This window comes from Salmo salar, chromosome ssa20 (assembly GCF_905237065.1).
Source record: "Salmo salar chromosome ssa20, Ssal_v3.1, whole genome shotgun sequence".
In the NCBI taxonomy this organism is placed as follows: Eukaryota; Metazoa; Chordata; class Actinopteri; order Salmoniformes; family Salmonidae; genus Salmo; species Salmo salar.
In genome coordinates, this window is record NC_059461.1 from 12,102,074 (window position 1) to 12,125,615 (window position 23,542).

At 45.5% G+C, this 23,542-nt stretch overlaps 1 protein-coding gene across 9 annotated transcripts in view; it reads right to left on the reverse strand.

The window, feature by feature from the left end:
* Positions 1 to 23,542, reverse strand: part of mef2cb (myocyte enhancer factor 2cb) — a 98,068-nt gene that overhangs the window by 15,801 nt on the left and 58,725 nt on the right. For 3 of the 9 annotated variants that reach the window (XM_014160843.2, XM_045702951.1, XM_014160845.2), the window contains exons 4-6: positions 8,248 to 8,391; positions 2,468 to 2,645; positions 1,611 to 1,658 (exon numbers count right to left, since the gene is read on the reverse strand). In XM_014160843.2, the coding sequence (XP_014016318.1) occupies positions 1,611 to 1,658; positions 2,468 to 2,645; positions 8,248 to 8,391 (370 nt within the window). Of the gene's footprint in view, positions 1 to 1,610; positions 1,659 to 2,467; positions 2,646 to 7,973; positions 8,112 to 8,247; positions 8,392 to 23,542 lie in introns of all 9 variants that reach the window. The other 6 variants (XM_045702953.1, XM_045702950.1, XM_045702954.1 and 3 more) reach the window with 3 other exon arrangements.

The window sequence follows — 23,542 nt, forward strand, 5'->3', positions numbered from 1 at the left end:
ACCCTGGGACTAAACACCTCCCTCTTCAACTGGATCCTGGACTTCCTGATGGGCCGCCCCCAGGTGGTAAGGGTAGGTAACAACACATCCGCCACGCTGATCCTCAACACAGGGGCCCCTCAGGGGTGCGTGCTCAGCCCCCTCCTGTACTCCCTGTTCACTCATGACTGCACGGCTAGGCACGACTCCAACACCATCATTAAATTTGCCGATGACACAACAGTGGTAGGTCTGATCACCGACATCAACGAGACAGCCTATAGGGAGGAGGTCAGAGACCTGGCCGTGTGGTGCCAGGACAACAACCACTCCCTCAACATGATCAAGACAAAGGAGAAGATTGTGGACTACAGGAAAAGGAGGACCGAGCACGCCCCCAATTCTCATTGACAGGGCTGCTGTGGAGCAGGTTGAGAGCTTTAAGTTCCTTGGTGTCCACATCACCAACAAACTAACATGGTCCAAGCACACCATGACAGTTGTGAAGCAGGCACGACAAAACCTATTCCCCCTCAGGAGACTGAAAGATTTGGCATGGGTTCTCAGATCCTCAAAAGGTTCTACAGCTGCACCATCGAGAGCATCCTGACCGGTTGCATCACTGCCAAGTTTGGCAACTGCTCAGCCTCCGACCGCAAGGCACTACAGAGGGTAGTGCGAATGGCCCAGTACATCACTGGGGCCAAGCTTCCTGCCATCCAGGATTTCTGTACCAGGCAGTGTCAGAGAAAAACCCTGAAAATTGTCAAAGACTCCAGCCACCCTAGTCATAGACTGTTCTCTCTGCTACCAAATGGCAAGTGGTACCGGAGCGCCAAGTCTAGGTCCAAGAGGCTTCGAAACAGCTTCTACCCCCAAGCCATAAGACTCTCGAACACCTAGTCAAATGGCTACCCAGACTATTCACATTGCCCCCCCTCTCCACACCACTGCCACTATCTGTTGTCATCTATGCATAGTCACTTTAATTAACTCTACCTACATGTACATACTACCTCAACTAACCGGTGCCCCCGCACATTGACTCTGTACCAGCCCCCCCCCGTATATATTGTTATTTTTTACTGCTCCTCTTTAATTACTTGTTACTTTTATCTCTTATTTTTATCCGTATTTTTTTAAACTGCACTGTCGGTTAGGGGCTCGTAAGTAAGCATTTCACTGTAAGGTCTACACCTGTTGTATTCGGCGCATGTGACTAATAAAATTTGATTGGATTTAATTTGACACATAGAAAGAGAGAGCAAAAGACAGAAGGATAAATAAAAGCATAGGTATAACACCTCTGATCCCTAAGATCCCTAAAACTCATATACACAGCACCTTCCCTTTTGTCATTGAATGTCTTCCTACCCACTCCAATATTATTTTCTTTCCTTTTTCCACTTGTTAAGAGAATTGCTGAGCCGAGACCAGGATGTACCACGGACCCAGAACTGGACAAACATTCCCTGAGGAACTCCAAGACCATTAAAATCAACACGTCAAGGACAGGAACTCAATTTTAGTTTACGTTCGTATTAGTCATGAGTTTTATGGCCTGGATGGGAGAGTGGGTGCCCTGTGTGTGTGTTTATCTGTGTGTGTGAGAAGGAGGATGTCATCCTTACCAGCACTGGTAACCGCACCAGTGGTGAGGTCAGCACCCATGAGGCCACCTGAAAGATGAAAGAGGGATGAGAGGAAAAGAGGAAAACATTAGAGGAGAGACCTCCCTCCTTCACACCCACATCCCACCAGCTCCCTCCTCCTCTCTTGCCTTTCAGTGACACTCTAAGTTACTTTAACCATCAGCCCTTCTTCTTTTGTGCCAGGGCTGATGTGTGTCTACCTGTGTGTGTGTGTGTGTGTGTGTGTGTGTGTGTGTGTGTGTGTGTGTGTGTGTGTGTGTGTGTGTGTGTGTGTGTGTGTGTGTGTGTGTGTGTGTGTAAACCCAAATGCCACAGCTTTCCAAAAAACCATAAGTTCTAGTCAAACGGATGCTGCGAGTGGATACTGGACGATAGCATCCAAGAAAAATGACACATTTGTATTTTTAAGTCGTGCGAGGTGGAGGAGTAGGAGGAGCGTGAGCGTGTGCGGTTAGTGTGGTGGCGGCAGCGCCAAATCTCATATTTACTTTGTGCCGGCGCGCGGTGCATCCAGGCCTAATGACAGGGTGAGGGTGTGGGCAGCAGGCTACTGCCCAGAGGGACAAAATAGAGCCTTCAGACAACAATAACAAACCGACAGGCCTCATGTGCTTATGTCACCGGCAACTTAAAACCTATACATAGGGCCTGACATCCCCAGGACAGCGCCTCACAGTAAATGGAGGGGATTGCTGACTTGGTTTGAATGTAATATTGAGTCACCTTCCCTTAAATGAAACATCAGTCAATAGAGCTGATCTTATTTCCTCTGTGCGTTCCCCTGAATGGTTATGGAGGGGTTCTCTTAAAAGAGTTTGTGTTTGTTTGTGTGTTACCTGCACTGGCAGGTCTGTGTGTGACACCGGGGGACATGCTGTTCCTCTGCATGTGGTGTGCCAGGGGCAGCAGGTTGTGGTTGCCTAGGGAACCTCCTGGGTGGCTGTAGATGAGACTGTTCTGGTTGCTAACGGGGATGGACACCGGCATCTCGTAGTTGGAGGGGGGCACACCCTGCTGAGAGAGAGAGGCAAAAGAGGAAGAACGCATGATTAAACACAATAGAGAGACAAAACAAAAGAACACAACAATAGAATACACAGGCATAGAGATAACTGTTAAACATTACCGTGGAAGAGAGAAACAAAAGAATCCAATGCTAAAGAAATATCATAGCTAGAATGAAACAGTGAGCAAGAGAAAGAAAGCGATAAAAAGAGAAAGAAAGAACAGTCATACAAAAAAGGTCAATGACCAGATAATATCACAACTAAAAGGGACTTTTACTTGTCACCCAGGACTGAGAAAAAAATGTGTTTGTGGAATGTGGACTGTCTCTTCCCACAGTGGCATCTTTAAGGGGTCAACCACCATCTACAATGTGAATATACTTGTCTCTCTATGTCCCCATCGTTGACTCTCTGTGTCTGTTTCACCATTTGATTAACATTGTGACATCCTAACATAGCCGACTTCCAGGGAAAAGAACAGTAAATCCCAGAAAACACAACAACAACTTTTCACTGTGTGGTCATTGTTTCTCATTCCAATAAACAGATCCTTTTGAAGCAGATATGGAAGCTGATATCGCCTACTACAAATGTACTCGTTCTGAATGAGCTCAATTTTGTGGGGCAAGATGTTGGAAATCTGTATATAATTTTGGTAAATGTATATTATATAAACACCATTCTCAGGTTTTTACTAAAATAGAGGTATGTCTCTGTCATGTCGAGATCAAGTGTTTTTTAAGTGGCAGGTAAGACTAGCAGCATGTGGATGAGGTTGGTTGGTAGCTAGGCCCCTAGGCCCCAAGCGACAGATTTGTCATGTTTATCGTGTCACTCCACCATTGGGCTTAACCTTGGGAGTGCCCTGGAAGTGGTCGCTCCTGGATGTTAGCTTAAAGAAGTAGAATATATAGCCCTAATTGTAGCCATGTGTCCCAGAGCGATGGAAGGGCTCATCAGTGGGAACATCAGCCAGGGGAAATCGGACATGAGCTCTACCTCGTCTTCTTTTTCAATTTTCTCTCCCCTCTAACTTTTCCCTTTTAGCCACACAAATATAATTTTTGGGGTCCAAAAGCCTTGACTTTCACCTTGTCTTCATTGCCGTCTCTCCCTCTCTCTCACACTTTTTTTTGGCTTTTGCTGAAGCCCTTTGCAGATGCGGGTTAGCCAGCAGTCTTGGGTGTCTGGTTGATTTCTTAAATTGCTCAAAAGTGAGCACCTCCTATTCTATTTCACGTTTAAAGATTTTCATAATGTCTTTCATCTTGGAACCTTTGTTCCATTCCTCAACATATTTTGCTTTCTGGTTGAGTAAGCTTGGGGGCCAGTGTTTGTGTGTGCGTGTGTGTGTGTGTGTGTGTGTGTGGGTGGGTGTGCATACAGTGGGCCCCCTCTGCAAGCTGTCATTTCAGTGGTGCCATCCTTCCTGTTTTCACTCATCCTCCCCTGCGACCCAGAGGCCCTGAGCTAGGCAGACGTCATGACCACATACTGAACTGCCACTTGTGTGCAGACACCCTTACTGCCACTGCTCCCCCCCACCCAAACCCCAACCCAACCTCACCCCGATCCCGGCCTCTAACCACAACACCCCCTCCACCCCCTCTACTGTACTCTGCCAGAGGTTACTGTTCCCTTTCGATGATCTGTGGAATCATCTCTTTCTCCATGGCTATAATGCAAACCATTCCAATATGGGCGTTTGTATGGAGAGCGGAGCACACTTGGCTTCCATTGAGAGTGGCATTCATTTTGTGGTTGTTTGGGAGTGACTAACTGCTGAGACCTTTAATTACTCTGTGCAGTTGGAGTTATGGTCGACATTGGTCCATCTCTACAGTCACAACTAAGTGATCATTGAATGACAGCGGGGTAATATATTGCTACTGATTAGATGTGATTTTCACCACCTTCATTATTACATCTATATCTTTTTTTACAGTGCTGCACTCCTCACCCTCCCCACTGTAAAAAAAAAAAATAGAAAATTCAACTAAATATTAAGTTACTGGTTCCACTGCCTTTTTTAAAAATATATATATAAAGTTGTCGGTCAGTGTTACCTGAACTTTAAAAAAAAATTGTTAGCCCAAACATGAAACATGGGCAAAAATGATGTCAACTTAAAATGATATGTTTGTTCAAATTGTCTCGTGTCCAATCAACTAGAAATGTATATTTGGGCATCTTACCTAAAAAAGCAAAGTGCTTTTAACATACAATGTTTTCAACTTACGTATTTGACACACATGATTACATTGTGTATGTTCCTTTATACATGTCCTCACCTGGGATTTGAACTCAACTTCTTGGTTCACAGCATTCCAATATTCCTGCTACGCCTCCATGTCTGTGTCAATAACTGATTTCATCTGTATTGCTACACTTTGCTCTTCAAAGTAAATCTCAGCTCTGTTAAAAGTACACTCAAGGAAAACTATTGTCAAGGTTGTAGTAAGAACGGGACCAAGGCGCAGCGGATGTTGAGTTCCACATATTTATTACAAAGTGAAACTTTAAGCAAAAGCAAATAAATCAATAAACGACCAACGAAACGTGACTACGTGGTGCACATGCACAAAACAATATCCCACAAACATAGGTGGGAAAAATAGCTACTTAAATATGATCCCCAATTAGAGGAAACAATTACCAGCTGCCTCTAATTGGGAACCAAACCGAAACACCAACATAGACATTTTTAACTAGAACACCCCTTCGTCACACCCTGACCTACTACACCATAGAGAAACAAGGGCTCTCTATGGTCAGGGTGTGACAGTACCTCCCCAAAGGTGCGGACTCCGGCCGCAAAACCTGAAACCAAAGGTGAGGGTTTGTGGGGTGCCTAGTGTCAGTGGCGACTCCGGTGTGGGTCGTAGCCCCCCCCTGACCCCGGATCCGACCATGGCGCCTGGCTGAACGACATGCCTGGACTGGGCATCGGCGCAGAGGAAGTCTCCGTCCATGAAGCTGGGTTGAACGCCGCACCCGGACTGGGCACCGGCGCAGAGGAACGCTCCGGCCTAGGAGCGGGACTGGACGCCGTGTCTGGGCTGGGCCCCGGCGCAGAGGAGGGCTCCTGCCATGGAGCTGGCCTGAACGCCGTGCCTGGACTGGGCACCGGCGCAAAGGAGGCCTGATGCGTGGAACCGGTACAGGTGGCACTGGACTGGTGACACGCACTTCAGGACGAGTGTGAGGAGCAGGCACAGGACGTACCGGACTGGGGACACGCACTTCAGGGCGAGTGCGAGGAGCAGACATAGGACGTACCAGACTGGGGAGGCGCTCTGGAGGCCTGATGCGTGGAGCCGGCACAGGTGGCAGCGGACTGGTGACACGCACTTCAGGGCGAGTGCGAGGAGCAGGCACAGGACGTACCGGACTGGGGAGGCGCACTGAAGGCCAGATGCGTGGAGCCGACACAGGTTTCACCAGACTACTAACCGGATCTTCTGGTCAAATGTTGAGCAGAACACACTTGCACAACATCTCTCTCATCTCTCTCTCTCTCTCCCAACTTCTCATGTGCCCCCCCCCAAAAAAAATAAAAAATATTGGGGTTTCTGTGGCCATGGTCTGACGACACGCTCCTCCAGAGTTTGCCATTCGGGCTCTGGCACTCTCCTCGACCGGCCACCCCTTGTGCCCCCCCCCCAAAGAAAACTTGGGGTTGTCCTTGGGCTTTCTGTGGCCGCGAACCCTGGCGTCGTCGCTGTCCTCCATTATTACCTTCCGTCTGCTGCCAAGGAAGGGTTTCGCATCCACCCATCACTTCTTCCCATGTCCAAAACTCCTTTACCCGGTGAACACGCTGCTTGGTCCTGGTTTGGTGGGATATTCTGTCACGATTGTCGTAAGAACAGGTCCAAGGTGCAGAGGATGTTGAGTTCCACGTATTTATTACAAAGTGAAACTCTAAGCAAAAGCGAATAAATCAATAAACTAACAACGACACATGACTACGTGGTGCACATGCACAAACACAAAACAATATCCCACAAACACAGGTGGGAAAAATAGCTACTTAAAAATTATCCCCAATTAGAGGCAACAATTATCAGCTGCCTCTAATTGGGAACCAAACCAAAACACCAACATAGAAATTTTAAACTAGAACACCCCCTCGTCACGCCCTGACCTACTACACCATAGAGAAACAAGGGCTCTCTATGGTCAGGGCGTGGCAACTATTTTATTTATCATAGTGTTTAAGGAGTAACATTAAAACAGAATAATATGCCATACAAAAATTTGACAACTATCAAAAAGCAAAAATTGCTTAAATAAGTAAAACAAAGCAATGATGAGAGCATAACTGATAATTAACTGATAATTGATACAAACATGGTGGTGTGGCAGGAAGATCGAAATGCCATGAAGAAGAGGTTGTGTGTTCAAATCCCAGGTGCGACATGAACAATAATTACTGTACAAACGAACATGCACAATGCAATTATGTATGTCCACGTGTGTCAAATACTGTATGTATGTTGAAAACATTGTATGTTAAAAGCACTGTTTGTGTAACTAGTTTCACAACCTTTTTTTTAGGTAAGATGCCCAAATAATAATTTGTAGTTGAAGGAATGTATGAGACAAGTAGAGCAAACACGGAAGTTGACAGAATTTCTGCCAATGTTTTCTCAAGTTGGAGCCAGGTTTGGGCCAACACTTTTTGTTGTTGTTCTGGGAACACTTTGACCAAAAGGAGAGTAAACAAAAAAAGTCTGGAACCAGTTACTTAATAATAATGAGTTGAATCAACTAGACTTGTGGGTGGGGTTTTATACAGTGAGGGAGGGCCTTCATTTAATGTTTTATTCACATTTATGTAATGAGGGCTACAGTAGGGTGTGAATTTGCGAATGTGTTTGTGTGTGTGCCTATGTGCCTGTTGTTTTCGAGCCTTAGCATCTGTCCCTCTGTTGTTTCGGGTGACTGAGCTGTGTATAGCATGGGCGCAGGAGAAGAGGAACTGCATGCAAACCACACCACCCCTGAGAGCCAGGCAAGGGATCATGGGTAAAGGGTTAAAGGTGTGATGTCACAGATGGAGCCAGAGGCTAAAGAGTGTGAGAGGCGAAGCGCGCACTATACTTGAACTAAATCACTAAGGTAATGAAGCTTAGATGAGTTAGCTGCTATGAATACACGTATGTATAGGTGCTTCAAAGTATGAGGAAGTCTTATCTTGTGTTTTTTTCTCCAGACGTGCAGTGCAGTGTCACACAATGCTGGGCTAATAGGAGGTTAATTTGGCGGCCTGTTACTCAGCGTCCGTCATTGAGCCAGCTGAGACTGCATGCTGTGTAAGTCCAGTACTTACAGGTATCTTATGAGTTTTGATCATATGATCAAACTCCTCGTTTATCTGTTTGTATTTCTCCTCAGTGCGTGGGGTGAGGGTGAGAGCAGACTCGAGCTCCGGGCTCTCGCCACCTTTGTTCTCCTTCTTGCTTAATGCCTGCCGGGTCCCACCAAAAACCCCATCAGATGGACAGCAGACGTACGGATGGAAAAAGGGAGAAAGAAAGAAAAGAAAGAGAGAGAGGGGAGAGAAGGGTGAGAAGAAAGCTCAGGGAGTGTCGGGCGGTACTTACACACAGTCTCTGTCTGCTGATCATCAGATCAATGTCTTCATTTATTTTCCTGTACTTGTCCTCAGACTCGGGGCTGTGGCCGACCGAGTCGTCTGCGTCGGGGTCAGGGCTGTCACAACCGTTTAGACCCTTCTTTCTCAACGTCTGCAAACAGAGCAGTCGCACAACACAGTTGAAGGGCAGGGGAACAGGACCCAGAGTAGAGCAGGGGAGAGGAAATGTGGGTTGGTCCCTTGTTAGAATGGATCCTGAGAATGGACTCAACTGACCAAAGGAATGAATGAGATGTATACAAAAAGTGTGTGTGTGCCTAAAGTGTCATAGAGGTTAAAGTGGGTACTAACTGGCTAAATGGGATGTGGTCCTTGGTATGGCATAAAGTGCTTTGACAGGATCTATTCCCATGTCCATCAATGTGGGATGGGATGGAGTGGGGTGGGGACATAGCGGTGTCCTTGTCAACAAGTTAACATGTTGCTAAACACTCAGAAGAACATAAATTATTTAATAACATTCACTAACAATACATAACATCCATACTCCTCTCTCAAATGAGGCGCCATGGGGACAATCAACATTGTAATTACACAGAGACACAGTCAGTGATGAACATGGAAATAAAACATATTTCTGACATTGGCAGCTGAGGAGGCCGGAATGGGACTGTTATGGCTACAGATGTATGTGTGCGTTGGGTTTGTGTGTGGCAGGTCTGTGGTAGTGTAAGAGTGTGTGTTTGACAGACTGTGTATACAGGCAGCAATCTCTCTCTTGGCCACCTGATGGCCACCTGATCCTGTTTCAGTGGCCACAGCACTCCCCCCCCTCAATGCCACCGAAGGAGGAAAGGGAAGAGAAGAGCTGTCTTTCTTTCCCTCGTTAGACCAAGATATACAGTATCTCACTAAAGTGGTAGTGATACAATTATATCTAACACCGTTTCTCTGCAAGTGTTGTTTTTGTGTATCTACAGCACGTGTGTTTTAATTTGTGTGTTTAGGTATGTAAGCAACAAGCTCTCACAGTCTCACTGCAGAATTAGACGACGTTTCTCCAAACAACACTTTTCAAAGTTGCTCCAAACATCACATTTTGAAAGTTAAGGGTTTAGGTTTTGGATAGGGTTAAAACAAAGTTTAGGCACTCATTCTGAATGGATAAGGTAAGAGTTAAGGTTTAGGATAGGGTTAAAACTAAAAAACTAAAAACTAGTGTCCACCACTGTGATGGAACACGGAACCTTCTGATCCAGGTTTTGGATAGGGTTAAAACATTACATTTAAGCACTCATTCTGATTGGTTAAGGTAAGGTTTACAGTTTGGGATAGGGTTAAAACACTTCTTTTTTTTAAATTAGTGTCCTCTGGGAAAAAAACACACATAATTTATTCATATACAGTATAGCATTCATTTATTATATCTGTGTCCATATTGTCCATGAGTCTCTAGTAGATAGACCATATGGTTCAAGAAAATAGCCTAATTAATGAACAAAGCATCTAATCAGCAATGGCATTATTTTCAATTAACTCTGCAATTCTTCCAACTATTGACTTTCTTCACAACTGCTACCAGTTTGATGCCAAAACATTGACAACAAATACATATTGATAGAGTAAAATAAATACAGTTTGTAAAAAAAAAATCTATAAAGGAAATTTCATGCTGAAACACCAATGGCATTCACTAAGTTGATGGTTTATATTTCGGATAATGTTTTACAGCTTTGTCATTCTATTATTTATTTTAAAATCATCTTATTCAATTATTTCATATATTTTACCTGTGATGATGCCACACAGAGGGCCAGAGATAATTACAGACACCTGTGATAATCGGAAGTACCCAAAAGGGCCACTAGATGTCTTGTGATAGATTACATAAAATCCTTGAAAGATACCAAAATTCCGGTAGTTTACTAGTAAACGTCTAAAGTTTCCAGTAAAATACCCTCCCTTTGCAACCCTACTCTTGAGCAATCTGCATGACGTAAGAGGTTGAGCAAGATAGTGTGTGTGTTTGTTTGTGTGTGTGTGTGTGTGTGTGTGTGTGTGTGTGTGTGTGTGTGTGTGTGTGTGTGTGTGTGTGTGTGTGTGTGTGTGTGTGTGTGTGTGTGCATACACACACTGCAGTATTGAGTGCAGAGATGTGTCCCATATTGTGTAGATTAGATTTACAGTGAGTGAAGGAATGAAATGAAAGGTGTAGCAACTGATAGTTAGAGCTTCCATCAAAGACCCACCTCCATCCCCTCCCTCCCTCCCTCCCTTCCTTCCCCTCTCTCTCTCTCTCCTCCACAGAGGCCGGCTTTAATAAAAGGAGATTAGTCTACAGGAGGAGTATCACAGACCCACTCCTGTCTGAGCAGACGGCGGCGCTTCACGCTGCTTTCATCTGGCCCTCCCTATCACACCCACCACTGTAATTACATTATCTTTAATGCAGCTTAGATTTGATGGTGATCATATGTGTGTGTGTGTGTCTCAATGCTAGAGACAAATGGAGAGAGTGAGATAATGGGAGAGAGAGGTGCTAAAATAAGTTAATCTCACCATTTTATTCTCCTCATTTGTGTGACACTCTGCTTGTCGTTGCAAGCAGAGAAGCGCACTACTGTAAATTGATAGAAGTGACTAAGAGTGAGCCGCCTGTTTATAAAACAAATAACACTTCAGTCATCTCTGATGTCAGGAGAATAAAGCTATTTTTAAAGTGTGGTTTTAGTGAACTGAGGGCTTCGTTTGTGAGATCGCTGTTTGATGCCAGAGGCGTCTCGTGGTGAGGTAGTGTGTCAAGATTCACTAGCCTCTCTGTCCCTCTCTGTGTGTCTCTCTCTGTGTGTCTCTCTCTGTGTGTCTCTCTGTGTGTGTCTCTCTCTGTGTGTCTCTCTCTGTGTGTCTCTCTCTGTGTCTCTCTCTGTGTCTCTCTCTGTGTCTCTCTCTGTCCCTTTTTCAAATATTTTGGTACTTTGCTCTGGTCTTTAGTGTAGTTGTGTAGTACAGTATCAAACTGTACTACAAACTTGAGACCCATATGGCGTGACTGATATGGGGCAGTGGGCCTGTCTGGGGGTGTTGATGAGGTAGTGGGACGGAGGGTGGGAGTGTTATATGACTTTCAGGCATGTGGCCTTGGCTTAGCTTTCCACTGGGGCTCAGCAGTTTTTAAGGGTGCCGCGCAAGGTCGCTATGCCACTCATCCCAGACATGCCCACCTGTCAGGGACATCACACCTGTTGCCAAGTGCTGCCATCCAGCCCAGCAGCCAATCAGAGGCAATGCAGCCATGACATGGCCATAGAAGGCCTTCTCTCTCTCTCTGTCTCTCTCTCTGTCTCTGTCGTTGTGCCCCATTGACCTCTCCTTAGTTCCCTGCCTCTCTTACCCAGTCTACTCCGTCATCCACTGCTGCTCCAATCATGTCCTGCTGTTTTAGATCCATTGACATCATCTCAAAAGAGAGGAAATCAGTGGCCAGTGTTTCAAAAACGATAAGTAAAACTATACATTTTCCCGCTAATGGAGTCATAGTCGATATAAAAAGAAAGATAAATACACCATGTCAAGAAATGTCAGGAAAACAAAATAACTGTTCAGGGGATATGTAGATAATGCAAACATAGTGATAAAACACCTCACTCACGTCAAATGCTCAAATTTACGCCGTTTTATTCCCACATATTTTCACTTACATCAAATGTTTCCAGTCTGTCTATCTAAAAATAATAATTGTGAGGGAAAAAAAATACCTCGGTACGAAGATCAAGATGCTGACATCTTAATAGCAGTTGGAGATAAAAGCTCCATGATCCACAGTCCAAAGCTATATTGATGAGTGGAGATCAATCTAACAAAGCAGAAAATAGGCTATCCTGGACACACTTTGAAGTGAGAGAAAGAGAGAGAGATGAGAAAAAGAGGAAGCAAGACAGGAGGAAAGGAGGGATTGAAAGAGAGAGAGAGATCGAGAAAGAAAGCAAGAACGCGAGAGAGGAAAGACTTCTCGGCTGCTTGGCTCTGTGTCTCTGTCCCTGTCTCTCCCTTTTGGAGGCTTGCTCCTAATTAAACTCCTTCCTCATGATGTTCCCTCCTGGCTCGGCCTGTCAGGGGGCCTGTGTGCAGAAGGAGGAGTGTAGACACTGTGTCCTACATACCATACCCTCTTCATCTGTACCCTTCACATCCACACCCCACCTCACACCCTAAGCTGAGAATATATGCTTTTTGAAGGTGCATTACAAAACCATGAATGCAATGCACACTTATGTAATGCATAATATTATTTCTTGGAACATGCTACTTTGTAATCAGGGTGATGTTGGGTGGGTATTTCAAGGGGTATACTACAGTTTATTTTGTTTTCTAGTTTACGCAGCGTGAGGGACAGCTGACGCTAGAGCCCAAGCCATACCAGGGTTCGGCTATTGGGAACTCTGACACCCTGACCATATCTCTCTCTCTCTCTCTCTCTTCTCTCTCTCCTCTCTCCTCTCTCCTCTCTCCTCTCTCTCTCCTCTCTCGTTTGCTTGTTGGAGACAACCCTTGCCCAGGTGGGGGCTTGGGCTCGTATTTTAGGAGTGTTTAACTGGTGATCATTCCAGTGGCCTTATCCCTGTGTTATCTTGGCAGTGTGGTATGACGGCTAAGGCGTACATTCAATAATGTGTTTATGACCAATGGTGACAGATGGGCGGATGATGTTTCGCAAGGTCCTCAAGACCAACAACATTACCTGCATAGATTTTGGGTGAGAGCAGAGCTTACAAAATTATGGACAATGACTATGGCCTTATCAAGTAAAGATCAGTGAAAACTGAAAGAAATATCCTTTTTTTGTAAACACAGTACATTCGGAAAGTGTAAAATGGATTAAATAAATAATTTTCCTCATCAATCTACACACAATACCGCATAATGACAAAGTGCAAACAGGTTTTTAGAAATGTTTTCAAATGTATTACAAATGAATACAAAAATACCTTATTTACATAAGTATTTAGACCCTTTACTATGAGACTCGAAATTGAGCTCAGGTGCATCCTGTTTCATTTGATCATCCTTGAGATGTCTCTACAACTTGATTGGAGCCCACCGTGGTAAATTAAAATGATTAGACATGATTTGGAAAGCTACACACCTGTCTATATAAGGTCCCACAGTTGACAGTGCATGTCAGAGCAAAAACCAAGCCATGAAGTCAAAGGAATTGTCCGTAGAGCTCCAAGACAGGATTGTGTTGCACGGCCAAACGGAGCAATCGGGGGAGAAGGGCCTTGGTCAGGGAAGTGACCAAGATCCTGATGGTCACTCTGACAGAGCTCCAGAGCTCATCTGTGGAGATGGGAGAACCTTCCAGAGGAACAACCATCTCTGCAGCACACAACCAATCAGGCCTTTATGGTAGAGTGGCCAGACAGAGGCCACTCCTCAGTAAAAGGCACATGACAACCCACTTGGAGTTTGCCAAAAAGCACCTAAATGACTCTGACCATGAGAAACAAGATTTGTTTTGGTCTGATGAAACCAAGATTGAACTCTTTGGCCTGAATGGCAAGCGTCAGGTCTGGAAGAAACCTGGCATCATCCCTACGGTGAAGCATGGTGGTGGCAACATCATGCTGTGGGGATGTTTTTCAGCTGCAGGGACTGGGAGACTAGTCAGGATCGAGGAACAGATGAACGGAGCAGTACAGAGATCCTTGATAAAAACCTGCCCCAGAGCGCTCAGGACCGCAGACTGGGTTGAAAGTTCACCTTCCAATAGGACAACGACCCTAAGCAAACAGCCAAGACAACACAGGAGTGGCTTCAAGACAAGTTTCAATGTCATTGAGTGGCCCAGCCAGAGCCTTGACTTGAACCTGATCAAACATCTCTGGAGAGACCTGAAAATAGCTGTGCAGCGACGTTCCCCATCCAACCAGGCAGAGCTTGAGAGGATCTGCAGACAAGAATGAGAGAAACTCCTCAAATACAGGTGTACCAAGCTTGTAGCGTCCTACCCAAGAAGTTTCGAGGCTGTACTTGCTGCCAAAGGTGCTTCAACAAAGTACTGAGTAAAGGGTCTGAATAGTTTTTTTAATGTGATATTTCAGTTATTATTATAATTTTTTGTGAAAAAATGTCTAAAAACCTGTTTTTGCTTTGTTGTTATGGAGTATTGTGTGAAAAGAACGATGTAATACATTTTAGAATTAGGCTGTAAGGTAACAAAATGTGGAAAAAGTCAAGGAGTCTGAATACTTTCCGAATGCACTGTATGTCTTCTTGTACTTTTGTGGTCAAATTCAGCACTTGCTGGTGGAAAAACACTTGGCCAAACCAGCACATTAAAGGGTTTTAATAACAGGGTAACTTATGGTTAATCATGTTTGGTGTGTGGAAGAAAGGGAAAATCATGAGAGATTGTTATGTGAGATAAACAACTTCTTACTGGTCACGTTTCTGACTGAGCCTAGAGAGTGTCATTGTCTGAGACCAATATGGTGCGCGCATGTGCGCGCACACACACACACACACACACACACACACACACACACACACACACACACACACACACACACACACACACACACACACACACACACACACACACACACACACACACACACACACACACACATCATACCAGTGTGTGGCAACCTCTCATCCATGTGTGCGAAAGTGTGTGGGGTGAGGCCACAGGGCGGAGAGCAGAGCTCCCTCACCATTACAAAGTACCATGCTCAATTTCACCCGAGCAGATTGGTGAGAGCAGCCCATTGTGAATGACTAGGAGCTATGGGGAGAAACAATGTCCCTTCCCATCACAGCTAACAAGATAGCAGGGGCCATGAGAAGGGCCCACTGTGGATTCATGCCCCATCGTCATGTTACTGCACTCTAAGCACATTCACAGATGCCTTGTTGGTGGCAGCCAGCGGTGGGATACAGCAATAGAGTGCTCGGACTGCTAGCTCCCCCTCTCTCTATTTCTCTCTTCTCTCTCTATTTCTCTCTCTCTCAGCCACTTGTGCAAGTGGGGGAACATCAGAGGGATCAGCCTGGCTTAGCTTATTGGAAGCAGATGGCAGACCAAAGACAGGAAGGCCACAGTTTCATGAAGCGTGGTCTGAACATGCCAGTACCATGTAGAGAGAGGGGATATGCCCAGAGATAGGTGATGTGTGTATGTGTGTGTGTGTGTGTGTCTGTGTCTCTGTGTGTGTGTGTGTGTGTGTGTGTGTGTGTGTGTGTGTGTGTGTGTGTGTGTGTGTGTGTGTGTGTGTGTGTGTGTGTGTGTGTGTGTGTGTGTGTGTGTGTGTGTGTGTGTGTGTGTGTGTGTGTGTGTGTGTGTGTGTGTGTGTGTGTGTGTGTGTGTGTGTGTGTGTGTGTGTGTGTGTGTGTGTGCATCTGCGTGTGCATGTGTGGCAATCTATTGGACCCCGAATTCAGAATCCTTTTTGGTTATAGTTTGTGAATCCCACTGCAATGGGGTTAAGGCGTCATTTAAAAAATGAATAAATGCATCAATGACTTCTCAGTGATTTGTCTGCTTTGAAGCCCCCTGGTCCTGGTATTCTGGAACACTATAATCAGGAATCAAAGGCTGGCAGTTAGAATCCGTTTGGTAATATCGCTCTCCAAAGTGTGCAATTACAGCTGTCTGGGATCACCATACTGGAGGATGAGTTAAACGAAAAGCAGAATACGAAATGGACAGAGTGTGTTTTCATGTGTGTCCTCTGTGTCCCATTCAAACTGGGAAGGGGACATGGATGTGGTGCATTTGGTGGAGTAGTCATGGAGTCCAAAGAGAAACAGGAGTGTTTCAGAGACAAGTCTCAGCCACTGTACAAGAGGACTGTGCTGTCCATAAAGAAGAAGCACTCATGGCCCAAATCATGTCAATATCAGACTGTATCAGACTGTTAGCAGAAGCAGCATCCTCAGTCAGGAGGACAGTGTGACCATTCACATTGAATCACTCATAATGAGCCAGCCACTATAAAGGCACAATGCCAGCACAGTGAAGATGGATAAAGAGGACACTTATACCCCAATCTCTAATGTCCTCCCCTCCTAGCCCCCAGTGTTTAAAAAAAAATATACCAAGAACATGTATTTGACCAGTAATGCTAGAAGAATAACTGGACTTACTGTAGCCCCCCTAGCTACATAAGGGCTGGTCATGAATGATTGGTTCTGGCTGTAATGAGTGAGTCTACTCCCTGTCGTCTTGCCCCCCCCATCCCCTCTGTGGCCCACCAATCTTCAGTTATCGTCTTTTGTCTCTGTGTCGCTTATCGCTTGGTGCCACAACAGGAAAGAGGCCTGGAGGCCTGGTGGGGGCCCTGAGTAACAATGACCAGCCGTTTGACCTCTTCGCTGTGACCTTGAGTTTCCACACCCTCCCTGCCTCCCTCCCTCCCTCCCTGTCCACAGCCACCATGGGAGGGGCATGGCAGGAAACACCAGCTATAAAAATAGATATTCAATATTCAAAGTTTTCCACAAATAGTTTCAAAGAATAAGGCATCATTTCATCTTAATGACTGGCGTGAAGTGTTTTTGGGCAGTGTAGTGAAAAAGCCTGCGCTTGGCAGCGTGGCCTCAGAAGTGGCCTGCCACTGCACTACTACTCCATACCACAGGGACAAAATATTGGCACATTTCAAAAGGTCTATTTTAAAAGGCCTTTTGTTGTTGTGAGTACCTCAGACTTCCGCTTGTATAGACCTTAGAATGTTTGTGATGATCAAAACGCTACTTGTAGTTCCTAGTCAGGAGTTCTGCTTTTCTGGACTGGCTGTCTGTCTGTCTGTCTGTCTGACATGGAACAAAATGCTGAGCTAAGGACTGTAATCAGCATGCGCACACCGTAATTTTGTCTTGTGCTTCTCCCAAAAGAGGAATCTAAAAGCAAGCGAGACTTTTATTGTTGTCTTGTGTGTGTCCCCTCACAGTCCCTGCCATTCCATAAGACATTGTTTCATCCTTTTTTTAAAAGGTCATTTTGCAGTTTGCTTGAGCAATTGGAGATGGAAGGGAGCTCCACGCGATCATGGCTCTGTACAATACCGTGCGCTGCCGTGAGCTCATGGTGAGGAGAGGTTTCAGCTTATCTTTAGCATGCAGGCCTCATTATGGTTCCACCAGCACGTTGCCTTGGCCATGGGGGTGGGTGACATCTCTCAGATTTGTAACTCCTGCTAGGGGTGATTACCTGCCAATTAACTTGTGTGAAAACGACTTGACATTTTCAAGCCCCAATGGAGGTGAAGCTGCCGTTAGTTCCCTTCTCAACCCTTGTGACAAATGTCATTAAGCCTTACTCCCAACAGGACTTTAACTACCCCTAGAACATTTGACTACCTGACACCTGATGAACAAATAATAGAGAGATTTGTCTACGTGTGACATAATGAGGCAGGTAGCCTAGCGGTTATAGTGTTGGGCCAGTAACTGAAAGGCTGCTAGTTCAAATCCTTGAGCTGACTAGGTGAAACATCTGCCAATGTGCCCTTGAACATGGCACTTACTTGCTCTGGATAAGAGTGTCTGCTAAATGATTAAAATGTCTGATGCATAGGAGTGTGTGTGTGTTATTTTCAGTCTGTACGGGTTGAAACAAGGCTGCTCATAAAGCATTATAAACTTCAAGAAAGCTGTGCCTTTCATTTCTCTGAGAGGAGAAGAAAAGGACAGGGAATCTAAGAGAGAAAGAAAAAAGCTGTGAATGAAATCCTTTATCCCAAGGTTCAAATGTCTATTGGCACCACTGGGTCTCTGACCACCCGGGTCATGTGCATGTGGTCTCTGGAGGCAAGTGTTCACGGTCGTCCCTGTGAGAGAGGGAGACTGAATTAACAACCTGGCGCTTTGCACGCACACACACACAGCTTTTCCATGCCTATTCTTCTCCACTCTCATAGCCAGCCCCGCCAACCAAGCACTATATTTAGCTCCGCCACAATCTATTTTTAGACCACTACCGGTTTTTGAGGCATTTATTGGGGAAAAGAATGACAAAAATAGAGAGGGCGGGAGAAGGGAGGAGGAGTGGGGCCTCCCAGTTTGGACATCTGAAACGTACACATTTTAACGTGGTACTGCTTGAACTCCGCAGCTGTTTATAATCGCAGGGAAGTGCGAGGAAAACACAGAGACTGGAGAGGGGGAAAAAAGAAAGAAAAAACATACGCAAATGCTCTTGGGACAGGGGGTTTAGGGAGGGCTGACTGGAAGAGTACAAAGAAATGCCTCAGTTGGCGGAATTCATGACGCGAAACCCTGGGAAGATGTTTCACAAGCATGTAATATGTGGCAGATAAAGATGAAATGGCATCCCAGTCTTTGTTTTGACCTATCCCTATGCCGTTAGCTTGCCAATGTCAGAAGGTTAATTGACTTAGGCAGTCTAAGCAGCTTCCGCCCTTTAATCCTTAACTCAGGTTGAAAAACAAGCAGCGTGGCTGATCTATCCACAGCCTCTTGCTGACACACCCTGTCTCTGTCTGTCTGTCTGTCTGTCTGTCTGTCTGTCTGTCTGTCTGTCTGTCTGTCTGTCTGTCTGTCTGTCTGTCTGTCTGTCTGTCTGTCTGTCTGTCTGTCTGTCTGTCTGTCTGTCTGTCACAGCACCTCAAACACAAGCCCAACATCAACCTGGACAACTGTAAGACAGCGTATCATAACTTCCTTATTTCTCCTGGACGTTGATATGTGTAGAAATGGGGGAGGTAAATTAGTGCAGGCATTTAAACTGGAGGAGTTTACAGCAACTGGAGGAGTTGACAGCAGGGCTCTTTGTTAGGCAGAAGAAGCAGTCATTGAGCAGCAATCCACAGAGAAAACTCCTTAAGGCTAATGTTCTCTCTGCTGTTTAGAATCCAAATAAGTACATAGAATAGCACACATGCTTGAAAATATTTTCACAAGAAATAAGGCAAGAGCACACTGGCACTTTGAAAGGGATATCACATGCTCGGAGTCTGTTGACGTGCAAGAACACGATGGAGAAAAAATGCTTTAATTAAGTCGTAAGGAAAAGTTTGGAGGCAAATTAGACTGAACGCAGATAATTAGTCTCCCTGGTATTTATAAATGTGGGAAAAAAATCACGTTTCTTTGCCAAATGAAATGTTGTGCGAGGCATATAATAAATGTGTGTGGATGTTGGTACATTTCTCTTTTTCTCTCTCACGCTCATGCCCTCCCGCCTCCATTCTCTCCTGCTCTCTTCTCTCCTCCCTCCCTCCGATGGACTGACGCTGGGCTGCAGTCACACCTGTGCTTCTCCTCACACGTCTCGGCACACGGGCGAAACATACGCCAGCGAAACATCGTGAGTGAGCTTTACTGAATCTCATTAGCCAAGCAGGTAGTCATTAACAGAATGACCTTTGGAAATAATTACCAGCCTGCCTCCCTCCCTCCTCTCACCATCCCTCTGCTCCCCTTCCCCCTCTCATTCAGAAGTTCCCGCTAGGTGAGGAGAGAGAGAGTGAGAGAGAGATAAAGGAGAGGGGAGAGGGAGGGAGGGTGGTCAGGTAGGCCCCCGCTGCTGCTCTTTAAGATTAAAGGGTGAAGTGAACTCTCAGATTAGGTTAATCTGGGGTGGAATGGGATTGGCCACTTGCCCTCCTCCTCTCCCTCCTCTCCTGGCTGGGGGCTGTGACACGTGCCTATGTGGTGCCCCATGTGAGGCCGTGGCCACTGCTTCGGAGCGTGGGGCACTAAACTAGGCTGAGGTTATGACCATCATCATGGCCACACCTCCTACCATCCCCTATCAAGCCAACCCCCACCTTCCCTTCTAGGCTGGTACTCAATCTATACCCTCCAGTGCCATCTGAAACGTGCGCTCTTTGTTTCACAGAGGAAAGCCAAACACGTTGTGGAATGGGGATTTGGCACAGGCTGCACAGAGAGTGTGTCGTTGGACTGGGGCTGTTCGATTGCACTGAGCGCTAGCCACATTTGGCTTGGCTCTGTTACCCACTAGAAGTAAAAGGTCTTTCATGTGCACTGGCAATTAAGAATCCCCATATCCATGTCATAAATCTCCAATGAGAACTCAGAGAAGACTCTTGGTGAGGAGGTATAAAAAGGAAAGGATAGATCCATTCTCCTGTCATTTCCCAATACGGCTTCCCATTTCTCCACTAATGCTGCTCACATGTCCAGGAAACCGCCCTGGCAGCTGGAGAGTATAGGAAATCTATCTGTGTGTTGGAGCTTTTCATCTGGAGCCAGTGGCAAACTGCACTATAGACCTGCCAAGAGGAGACTCAGAGGGCCGTTCGGACAACAACACAACCAGATAGCCTAGCTGTGTGTACACTACGCGTGTTTTTTTTAAACATTGATTAAATTAATTAATTCAATAAATTAAATATTAATGTCTTTAACTTTAATTATGTGGACCTTCCCAGCTTTTGTCTAGCATCTGATGCTGTCATGTAGGACTATTTAAATGAGAATCTAATGAGTTTAAGAATACTAGAGTCCACCTAAATCCTTCAATGGAGGCAACTAGAAAATACTCAGAAACAGATGGGCCTATCATGTTCCAATTGAACATCCATTTTCCATTGGATTGGATCATTAATCTCTTGTTACCCTGGCTGCTGTGCTCCAATCACAGTAATTGGCAAGGAGCTGATTTCCTTTGGTTAGACTTTGGTGGCCATCTTGATTCAATTTTCCGCAATGCTTGTTCATGATATTACAGTTTGGAAGAGTTTTTCTCTCCCTCCAATTGATGGTGTCAAAAAGGTTAAAAACACAGAATGTTGCTGAGAACAACATTGGTATCTTGGTCTCTTTGGTTGTACATATATTTGTGGTAGTGTCATCCTCAGCTGAGACAGTTTTCCCTAAGTGAGTCATCTAGCCATTCACAACCCCCTTCTCTATCTCCCTCTTCTCTTTATTTCCCTTTTCCCTTCCTCCCTCTTCTCTCTCCCTCTTCTGTCTATTTCAATCTTCTCCCTCGTGGATTAGCATAAGGCACAAGCACAGATAGGGCTCTACTTGTGTGGAGCACATGTCCATTTGCCCTTCCAGTCTCAAAAGTGCCCTTTTCGGTGGTGGTATAATTTCCCCCCAATTTTGGGGGGGGTTGTAAATAATCTCTGCCTTTGTGGGATCAAGAGATCAAGAAGAGATCAAGAAGAGATCAAGTGAGTCAGCCTTTACCTTGATCTTCAGTAAGGCACTTGTACATCATAGACATCAAATGACTTAAATTAAAGTTAGGAATGTGTCCCTTTGAATGTATCATTCTCTGCAACCTGACTTCAGGCAAGTAAACTCCCTCTGCTGGAATCAGAGTTTTCAGAAGCAATTTGATCAAATAGGTGGCCCGCTGAGGAAAATTGGTTATTAAAAGCACCACAGATGTCCATCTTATCTGTTATGGGACCAGAGGCTGTCATAACCTGCTGGGGTAATGAGGGGTTGGAGTTTTGTTTTAGAGGTTTGACTATCTTCCAGAAGTCATCTGGATTCCCACCATTCTCAGATACACAGTTCAAGAAGTATGCCAATTTTGCTTTTCTAACCAGGCATAGACATCTATTTCTCAAGCACCTGAAGGACTACCAGTCAGATGTAGAACCTGTCAGCCTTAGCCCAAGCTAAATTTCTCTCTGAAGATTATCTGATAGTTCTTTCGTGAACCAGGGATTAGCTCTATCCCTTACCCTTAGTTTTTTTTAACAGAGCATGCTTATCTGCAATAGAGTTGAGCAAAAAAGTTAAACAATTTAGGGCCTGATCCAAGTCAGTGATATCTGACACAACCCCCTTTCACACAATCCCAGATCAGACAAGAATTGTATCTCATTGAAATTCCGATACTTTCTCTTTGTAATAATGTGAGGGTGAGATTTAGGTTGCTTTGCATCTCTTATGCAGGCAATGGGACAATTAGCAAAAAAACCATTGTCTGTATACTTACAGTACAAGGAGTGTTTGTCAAAATATATCTAATATTGTAGAATTTTCAGGGTATTCAAAGTTGGGCTGGGTAGGTTCAGTTATCAACTGAGCAAGATTTAGCTCAATGTAGATATCTTTCAGCCTATCAGAAGCTGGCATCAACCAATCCAGATTAAGATCACCCAAAAGTAATAGTTCATATTTAGCATAGTTAAATAGCAAGTCAGACAATTGACTAAGGGCACATGTTGAGGCAGAGGGAGGGCGATACATTCCCACTGGCATAAGTTGGGCATTATTGTATTTTATTATATACACTGCTCAAAAAAATAAAGGGAACACTTAAACAACACAATGTAACTCCAAGTCAATCACACTTCTGTGAAATCAAACTGTCCACTTAGGAAGCAACACTGATTGACAATACATTTCACATGCTGTTGTGCAAATGGAATAGACAACAGGTGGAAATTATAGGCAATTAGCAAGACACCCCCAATAAAGGAGTGGTTCTGCAGTGGTGACCACAGACCACTTCTCAGTTCCTATGCTTCCTGGCTGATGTTTTGGTCACTTTTGAATGCTGGCGGTGCTTTCACTCTAGTGGTAGCATGAGACGGAGTCTACAACCCACACAAGTGGCTCAGGTAGTGCAGCTCATCCAGGATGGCACATCAATGCGAGCTGTGGCAAGAAGGTTTGCTGTGTCTGTCAGCATAGTGTCCAGAGCATGGAGGCGCTACCAGGAGACAGGCCAGTACATCAGGAGACGTGGAGGAGGCCGTAGGAGTGCAACAACCCAGAAGCAGGACCGCTACCTCCGCCTTTGTGCAAGGAGGAGCAGGAGGAGCACTGCCAGAGCCCTGCAAAATGACCTCCAGCAGGCCACAAATGTGAATGTGTCTGCTCAAACGGTCAGAAACAGACTCCATGAGGGTGGTATGAGGGCCCGACGTCTACGGGTGGGGGTTGTGCTTACAGCCCAACACTGTGCAGGACGTTTGGCATTTGCCAGAGAAATCCAAGATTGTCAAATTCGCCACTGGCGCCCTGTGCTCTTCACAGATGAAGCAGGTTCACACTGAGCACATGTGACAGACGTGACAGAGTCTGGAGACGCCGTGGAGAACGTTCTGCTGCCTGCAACATCCTCCAGCATGACCGGTTTGGCGGTGGGTCAGTCATGGTGTGGGGTGGCATTTCTTTGGGGGGCCGCACAGCCCTCCATGTGCTCGCCAGAGGTAGCCTGACTGCCATTAGGTACCGAGATGAGATCCTCAGACCCCTTATGAGACCATATGCTGGTGCGGTTGGCCCTGGGTTCCTCCTAATGCAAGACAATGCTAGACCTCATGTGGCTGGAGTGTGTCAGC